General features: G+C 40.1%; 1 protein-coding gene across 1 annotated transcript; it reads right to left on the bottom strand.

Moving 5' to 3' along the window:
- Positions 1-2,170: 2,170 nt before the first annotated feature.
- Positions 2,171-4,528, bottom strand: LOC133651508 (uncharacterized). Its single transcript, XM_062049462.1, has 2 exons — positions 3,694-4,528; positions 2,171-3,567 (listed from the first exon to the last, which is right to left on the bottom strand). The coding sequence occupies exons 1-2, from the start codon at positions 4,258-4,260 to the stop codon at positions 2,626-2,628; spliced, it is 1,509 nt and encodes a 502-aa protein (XP_061905446.1). The 5' UTR covers positions 4,261-4,528; the 3' UTR covers positions 2,171-2,625.
- Positions 4,529-9,520: the final 4,992 nt, after the last annotated feature.

Here is a 9,520-nt window from a genome sequence, read left to right as displayed (position 1 = left end):
GTTCTGAACAAGCTGTAGCTGCCTGACAGTTTTTTTGGGAAGACCTGCAAGGAGACCATTACAATAGTCTAGCCTACTGGTAATAAAGGCATGTACAAGTTTTTCTAAGTCTTGAGCTGACATGAGCCCTCTAAGTCTTTTTACATTTTTGAGGTGATAGTAGGCCGATTTTGTTACTGATTTGATGTGACTGTCGAAATGTAAATCAGAATCTAAAATAACCCCAAGATTTCTGGCTTTATTTGAGGTTTTCAGGGACAGTGATTGAAGGTGTTGGATGACTTTAAACCTTTCTTTTTTAGCACCAAAAACAATTATCTCAGTTTTATCTTCATTTAGTTGTAGGAAATTTTGGCACATCCAGTGTTTGACTTGCTCAATGCACTGGCACAGAAGATCTATGGGGCGATAGTCATTTGGTGATAGCGCTACATAGATTTGGGTGTCATCGGCATAGCAATGATGGTCAATGTTATTATTTTGCATGATTTGTCCTAGTGGGAGCATATAGATGTTAAATAAAGTCGGCCCCAAGATTGAACCTTGGGGGACTCCACACGTTACGTTGGTTGGTTCTGATACAAAGTCACCAATGGAAACAAAATAGTTCCTATCTTGTAGATATGACTTGAACCAGCTTAAAACTGTGCCTGAGATCCCCACCCAGTTTTCCAACCTGTCCAAAAGTATTGAGTGGTCGACAGTGTCAAATGCAGCACTGAGGTCCAAAAGCATTAATACTGAAGTTTTGCCAGAGTCTGTGTTTAGACGGATGTCATTTATAACTTTAAGAAGGGCCGTCTCTGTGCTATGAAGAGGTCGAAATCCTGACTGGAAGTTGTTGTGGCAGCCAGTAGAAGCCAAGAAGTGATTTAGTTGTTGGAGGACAACTTTCTCAATTATTTTACTTATGAATGGTAGATTTGAAATTGGTCTGTAGTTGTTGATAACAGAGGCATCTAGGCTCTGCTTTTTTAGAAGAGGTTTAATGACTGCAGTTTTGAAAGCCTTCGGGAAATTGCCCGATTTAATAGAATTATTAACTATTTGCAAGATGTCTGTTGATAGGCAGTCAAAAACATTCTTAAAGAAGTTGGTAGGTAAAACATCAAGGCAGCAGGTGGATGACTTTAGAGCTGTCACCGTTTCCACTAGAGTTTTAGAGTCTATGGCATTAAAGCTTGCCATCATTGCTGTGTTACTTTTGCCTAAATGGGGTGGTGATCCAACTTTTTTACTTGAGATATTGATGGTGCGTCTGATGCCTTCAATTTTATCAGTATAAAAGAATGCAAAGTCATTGCATTTCTGCGTGGAATGGAGTTCGGCTGGTATTTGTGTTGGGGGTTTAGTCAGTCTGTCAACGATTGTGAATAGGGTTTTGGCCTTATTTGTGTTGCTGTTTATGATATTGGAGAAGAATGTTTCTCTAGCACTTTTTAAGACTAAATTGTAGGCCTGGAGGCTCTCTTTATAGATGTCATGGTGAATATGAAGTTTTGTATTCCGCCAGATTCGTTCAGCCTTCCTGCACTCTCTTCTCTGGGCTGTTACAGCAGCAGATTTTCTCCAGGGTGCCTTTTGCTTGCCAGAAATCGTTTTAACTGTAACAGGTGCAATGATATCTATGATATTCACAATTTTGGAATTAAAGTTGCTTACAAGATCATCAGCATGACATGGGTTTAGAGGTGGTAGTGAGGAGATGGCGTTTTTAAAGAGGACATTAGCATGTTCATTTATGTACCGCTTTTTGACATTCTTTGATTCTGTTTGTGTGTCCGGAATTACAGAAATATTAAAGAAAACACAGAAATGATCAGACAATGAAGGATCAATCACAAGAACATCAGAAACATTGAGACCTTTTGTGATAATCAGGTCCAGGGTGTGTCCCTTATAATGTGTAGCCTCTTTCACATGTTGAGACAGTTCAAATGTGTCTAAAATAGTAAAAAGTTCTTTTGCGCCCTTGTCATTTAAATCGTCAATATGAAAATTAAAATCACCAGTTATAACCAGGCAGTCAAAGTCAGTGGAGATGCTAGACAATAGTTCAGTAAAATCATCAAAAAAATTTGCAGAATATTTAGGTGGCCTGTAGATAATTAACAAGAGAATTTTGGGAGAGCATTTCAACACAGCACACAGGTATTCAAATGATGTAAACTCACCGAGTGACATCTGTTTCCCCTGAAACATGTTTTTAAATATAGCAGCAACCCCTCCACCTCTTTTCCCCGATCTACATATATCAATGAAGTTATAGTTGGGGGGTGCTGTCTCGATCAGAATGCTTGCACTGTTATTTTGTTCCAGCCATGTTTCAGTTAAAAACATAAAGTCAAGTTTAGAAGTGCTAATAAAATCATTGACTAAAAATGATTTGCTATTCAGAGACCTGACATTGAGCAGACCCATCCTGATGGTGTTATTGACAGGCTTCGATGTTGGCTTTGATTTGGAGATAATAGGAATGAGATTGTTTAGGTTAGCAGGGTGGCTAAGTTTCCCAATGTTTACTCTCTTGGTAGTCACAACAGGGATGTAGAAGGTGCCATGATTTGATGTAGGCAACCTTGGGCCCAGCTGATAATGTGGTCTACTGCTGAACCCTTTTCTGTATCAGAAATATTCAGGACTGCTGTCAGGGCGAGGCGGGGTTTGCCGTAAGGGGGAGGGGGAGTGAGCAGCGTCAGAGCTGGGACGAACTACTGAAGGTGGACGTTGAGGGCGTGTAAGGGGTTGGCGTGAGAAAGGTGAAGTATGGCTGGGGGGTTGTGGAGCACGCCTTCGTGGAGGGGGTGGTGGAGGTGAGCGATGATCTAGGGGGGTAAAAATCTGAGTAGGGTGGGGCGTGAGTGGGGGTAGCTCCCGGAACTCCAAGGGGGAGAAGGGGGGAGAAAGGTCTACTTGAGGGAGGGAGAAAGATGGAGACGTGGATGGCTTGGGGGATGTGGGGGAGGGATCTTCACATGCATTCAGAATGGAAGGAGGGGCGGTAGAGGAGGATAGACACCTCTCCTCTTTGCTCTGGTGTATCTCATCGTCGACGTTCTCCTTTTGCAGTGGCGGTCCTCCTTCGACGTTCCTGATAGGCTGTGTTGTGTCTTCCTTCCTCGGTGGCTCCTCTTGTCTCTTGTCCTTGGCAGTGATGATAGATGCAAGATGCAGGAAGTGAAACATGTTGTTCATGAATAGCTTTACTCCCATCTTATTTAGGCAAAGTCCGTCTGCCTTAAAAAGATGCCTGCGGTCCCAGAAAAAGCTAAAATTGTCAATAAAATGCATTGAACGAGCAAGAAGTGCACTTGATAGCCACTCATTCAGCGAGTAAAGTCTACTGAATCTCTCAGCTCCTCTCCTGATTGGGGGTAGAGGACCACTGATAAAAACGTCAGCATTCACAGCGCTGACTGTTTCAAAGAGTTTATTGAAGTGCTCTTTCAGCTCTCTTGATTGTTGTTTTACAATGTCATTAAAACCAATGTGCAGGATGATATTTTTCACATTTGGGTGTGCAGCGACAATTTCCAGGATTCTTTTTTCCATGTCAGATACCATATCCTTCGGAAAGCAGAGTACTTTGGTGTTATTATTGCTTTTCATATCTTTCACAGAAAAGTCCCCCACAATCAGATTTTCAGGAGCTCTCGTTAGCTTTCTCTGTGGTGTAAAGTTAGCAGGTCTTACCCTTCTGCGTGGTGATGGTGGGTTATTCAGGCAATCAGAGGGGGATCCATTGTCCATCAACAGTGGGGCAAACCTGTTCTTTAGTTGGACACTTGCTTGCTGGGGAGGTTTATTGGTAGTTCTCCTCTTCTCAGCTGTCCGCTGCTGTGTCCTACGTGGCAGTGGAGTTGATGACGCAGTATGCCTGGCTGAAGATGGTAGCGCAGGCCAGCCGGTCAGATCAGAGATATCGGGGCGCTGGGTCCTGCCAGATATCCATTCTCCCTTGTCGCAGGGAGGTGGTCTTCTCTTTGGCTTTGCACCAAGTGTGTTCCAGGGAGGATTTTCACTGGTAGATTTATTACCCTCTACAGGGACCTCCCGTTTCTTCGTAGCTTCATTGTTGCTAGTTAGCTGGGTTGTAGCATGGTGCTGTCCAGTGTTTTCAGTCGACAGGAGTGCTAGAGTGGTGTTGTAGCCACATTGTCCATTCACTTCTAAATTCACTTCCAACCGATTCATTTTTATTTCCAACAGTAAAATCTTCTTTAGCAGTTTGTGGTAATCTTCCGTAGAGAAAGGAGGCATCTTATGCTGATTACCTTTAGCACTGTAGCACAGGCTCGGGCTCAGGCTTATCTTGAATGGTAGGCCTCCTCGCGTAGTGTTGAGGACGTCGTAAAAATATTGAAAAATGCCTCTGTTATCTAAAAGAAAATATAGTCCCACTGGTTTGGTAAGTATCCAAGAGCTGTTGCTCTTTGTGTAAGAAAATAGCAGCAGATAGTAGCAAAAAATGCAAGCAGAAGCGAGAGCAAGCGAGAGCAAGCAGAAAAGCGTCCATCCAGCGCAGAGGACGGACTAGAGAATATTTATGTGTAAATAACTCATTTCACAACGTATATATCTGCGGCTTATAGTCTGGTGAGGCTCAATATATGGAATCATATTTTTTTCCTTTGGAAATTTAGTGAGTGCGACTTATATGTGTGCTCTATAGTCCCTATAATACGGCAAATTGATGTTTTGTGTGCACCACTAGCTAAATAAGACTGTATTGCTCTGTTATAAAGGATATTCGGTTCTTAGATTGGAAATTCAATGTTATTTTAATGTTGCTAATAGAGTTGAATCCTGGTTGATTCATTGTCAGAATTGGTTGGAAATTCAACATTATTTCAATGTTTACATTAGCGAGCACTTCCAATGTACTTTTTAATGTCAGGCCTCAATGTTGACGTCAACATTTAAGTCTGACCAAATCTCAATATTGATTCAATGTCTTTTTGCTGTCTGGGTACGTATTATCTTTTGTTTGCTAGATATCGCGGGCTTCTACTTTGTGCTTCACAGGGCATGAAACATGTACAATCTCTGCAATACAGCATGTTTTCAAGCTGATTGTACTGTAGAAGGAAGCGCTAGGAAGGCAGATGTTGAATAGATCTTCATTCAGTTCAGCCTGTAATCAGCTGAGCAGTATCGACTCAAACTTAAAGATGCAAATTAACAGCAGTTGCCAATCCTCTACAGAGTGCACACGTGGGTGTGTGTGGTGTCAGAGGGTCTTTACGTCGCACCACCACCGACGTGGTGAATGCAGCGTCACATTCAGTACGGTTGTGTGCAATAGGCAAAATTGAGCTTTGATATCCTCGAACCGTAATGAGACTGCGGATGAAAATGCGGCAGAATATAATCTTTTTGACAGGTTTTGTTTTCATGCATATCCTCTCTCTCTCTCTCTATATATATATATATATATATATATATATATATATATATATATATATATATATATATATATATATATATATATATATATATATATATATATACACACATACTATTTTGCCAAAAGTGTTTGGCCACCTGCCTTTACTCACATATGAACTTGAAGTGCCATCCCATGGAATTGTCCAAAATGTTTTGGTATTCTGGAGCATTCAAAGTTCCTTTCACTGGAACTAAGGGGCCTGTTGTATATCAGAGAAGGGAAGGAGGCGACAACCAGGGCAGGACTGCGGTTTTCAAGGTTTATTTTAAACCTTTGATGAATACGTGGCGTGTGTATGCTACTCAAATTGAATGAGTGTTGACTATGTGTAATATTAATAATGTAAATGTTACCATGAGTTGTTGTCAGCAAATGTTGGTTGTATCTTTCGTCGTTATCCAAAGGGGCAAGGCGAAGAGGCAGTTCATGGACAGGCAAGAGGTCGTGGGCAAGAGCAGGGCAGCGTGGTCTGGTTCCGAGCAGGGAGGTCGTGGATCGGGGAGAGCAGTCAGGAATCCGGATGGGTATCGAGTGACAAGGCCTGATCACGGAGGACAGGGGAGTCACTGTGGAAATACAAAAGGGCATGAACCAGAAGGAAAACACGGAGAGATAGAGCAACCACAAGGATGAGGAAATCACTGGGAAAAGGGAATGCCAGACGTGATGCTTACTGGAAGGTTAGCGACGTTCTGGCAAAGGTTCCTCGGGTCCGCTGGTCTTTATGCCGCTCCCCCTCGTCAAGTCCAGGTGTGCTGATCATTGATTGCTTGCAGGCTTGTTGCTGTGTGGGCGTGTTGTGCTCAGCACGAGCAGAGGCGTGTCTGAGCATGCTGTCAGCAGAGGGGTTAGCAGAGGTGCCTGCAGCTCCAGCTGCAGAGGAAACGTGGGTTCGACTCCGCGTCATGACAGGGCCAAGCCCAACTCCTGAAAAACCAACCCCAAACCATAATTCCTCCTCCACCAAATTTCACACTCGGCACAATGCAGTCCGAAATGTAGTGTTCTCCTGGCAACCTCCAAACCCAGACTGGTCCATCAGATTGCCAGATGGAAAAGTGTGATTCATCACTCCAAAGAAGGCGTCTCCTCTGCTCTAGAGTCCAGAGGTGACGTGTTTTACACCACTGCATCCCACGCTTTGCATTGGACTTGGTGATGTATGCCTTAGATGCAGCTGCTCGGCCATGGGAACCCATTCCATGAAGCTCTCTGCATACTGTACGTGGGCTAATTGGAAGGTCACATGAAGTTTGGAGCTCTGTAGCAACTGACTGTGCAGAAAGTTTTTGCACTATGCGCTTCAGCATCCGCTGACCTCTTCTCTGTCATTTTACGTGGCCTACCACTTGGTGGCTGAGTTGCTGTTGTTCCCAAACTCTTCACTTTTCTTATAATAAAGTTGACTTTGGAATATTTAGGAGCGAGGGTATGTCACCATTGGATTTGTTGCACAGGTGGCATCCTATGACAGTTCCACGCTGGAAATCACTGAGAGCGGCCCATTCTTTCACAAATGTTTGTAGAAACAGTCTCAATGCCCAAGTGCTTGATTTTATACACCAGGCAAAGTCATTAGGGCACCTGATTCTCATCTTTTGGAAGGGTGGCCAAATACTTTTGGCAATATTGTCATGATCCGTGGTCTAGACCATGTTTTGTGTATTCTGTTTGTTTTGGACTCCTTAGTTCCTGTCTTTGCACCTCCTGAGTTTAGTTACCATGGCTACTTATTAATATCACCTGCCTCTTGTGTTCCGGACGCGCACCTGTTTGTAATCACTGAAATTATTTAAGCCAGTCGGTCTGGCTTCTTTATTTGCGTCACGCTACTGTTACGTTAGTTTTGCCTGTCTCCTAGCCCCTGCTAGTGATCCCTAGTCTGTGCTAAGTTGTAGCCTTAGCTTCAGGTGCGATCGGCAATTTGTTCTGTCGGTTTCTTTTCTGTTTTGTAACTATTTTGTGTTAATTTATGATTAAATCATGTCTTTACCTGCAAGTCCTGTCCGGAGTCGTCCGCTTGCACCCTGGGAGAACAAACCCCGCATCACCATGCGACCCGGTCGTAACAAATATAGTGTATCTATATATAAACACGTTAGTGTTGAGCGTGGTATATGGTAGTTTAAGAAAGAGACAAATGGACTACAAATGTGCTCAATAAGTCTGTTTCGTGGTTACCCACTCATCAGGAGATTTAATGAGATTTGTGCAATCCCATGGTTTATATAGAGAGTGGTTTACATAATGGTAATGGTCTAATCTAATGTGTGCAGTGCAGACTTTAATGACAGTTTAATTGTGGCACAAAAGGGCTTTTTTCATGTGGCGGCATGAGGGTACCAGCTAGTTTTGTTTGTTGAGCGTAGAAAGTTTCGGTTGGCAGATAATCAGGGACTTAATCTTTGACATAGGTTGAATTTTTAGTGGAATATATATATATATATATATATATATATATATATATATATATATATATATATATATATATATATATATATATATATATATATATATATATATATATATATATATGTATGTATGTATATATATATATATATATATATATATATATATATATATATATATATATATATATATATATATATATATATATATATATATATATATATATATATATATATATATATATATATATATATATATATATATATATATATATATATATATATATATATATATATATATATATATATATATGTATATACATATATGTATATCAGTGGCGTGCAGTCACTAGAGGCAGGGGAGGCACGGCCTCACCTGCCATCATGGAAAGAAAAAAAATGTAAAAAGAAAAAAATAATAATTAAATTGTTATATGTATCCAGTGATTATACTAAAGTTATTTTCCATTTAACTTCACCAGTTTTAGACTATTTTTATTTTTATTTTCACATTTGCCGTTCAAATACTGAGAAGAGACGGTGCGGTGATCAGCAGCCAGTTGAGGCACGTGCACAATGACTCGGCTAACTGCTGAGCTGCTGTGCAGTGAGACTGTATTGCTATATGAATTATATTATACATTTCCATAGTTTAGTTAGCTGAGGTATATAATGTACAGTGTATTTTTTCAACAACTGTATGTGTGTAACGTATTTTTTCAGCTGAGCATTCATAAAACTGCTGCCAAAGACATACTGTCTGAGGCTCGCAGTAATCCGGCCTCCTGGTGGTAGAGGGCGGTAGTGATCCTAGAGATCATTCCTTGCCGCAGAAGAAAAAAATAAAATAAAAAAGTTAGCAATAATAAGTGCAGCGTTTTTTTATTTCCTCTCGCCTGAACTTTTATTAAAAACATGGAGGATTACATATGTAAAATAAAACAGTTTTCTAAACTGGACTTTCAATCGAAGCAGGAGGTAATAATTAGAGGTAGACCAACGCCGGAGCTAAAAGGTTTGCTTTTGACTTCGAGACAGAAGACTTGTTCTTTTCAAACGGCGTGGTACACACGCAAAGGCTGGCTGTGTGGATGTCCAGCAAGAAAGGTAAGACCATAACAATGTTTTTTTTATTAAATGTGCTTTTTTGTGTGCTAGTTTGTATGTGTAAAGAATGCTGGTATGAGCTTTTAAACATAACCCGTTAACTGCTGCCAATCACATGGTGAATAAGATACTATTTAGGGTTCATATGTTTGTAAATCTGACTGTGATGATGCAGTGCCTCACCAGACATTAACCTCACCGCACGCCACTGATGTATATACATATATATATATATATATATATATATATATATATATATATATATATATATATATATATATATATATATATATATATATATATATATATATATATATATATATATGTGTATATATATACATGTATGTATGTATATATATATATATATGTATATATATATATATATATATATATATATATATATATATATATATATATATATATATATATATATATATACATATATATATATATATATATATATATATATATACAGTGAAATTAACTTTGAATAATCCAGGATACCAAAACATTTTGGACAATTCCATGCTCCCAACCTTGTGGGAACAGTTTGGAG

This window comes from Entelurus aequoreus, linkage group LG06 (genome assembly GCF_033978785.1).
Source record: "Entelurus aequoreus isolate RoL-2023_Sb linkage group LG06, RoL_Eaeq_v1.1, whole genome shotgun sequence".
Taxonomy (NCBI): Eukaryota; Metazoa; Chordata; class Actinopteri; order Syngnathiformes; family Syngnathidae; genus Entelurus; species Entelurus aequoreus.
This window is presented reverse-complemented; position numbering and strand designations above follow the sequence as displayed.

Bases quoted from the DNA above. Each gene is read 5' to 3' on its own strand.
- LOC133651508 (XM_062049462.1), bottom strand. From the start codon at position 4,260: ATGCCTCCTTTCTCTACGGAAGATTACCACAAACTGCTAAAGAAGATT. The intron at 3,568-3,693 runs GTAAGACCTGCT...TGCTTTCCGAAG, and splicing joins CACCATCACCACGCAGAAGG to GATATGGTATCTGACATGGA.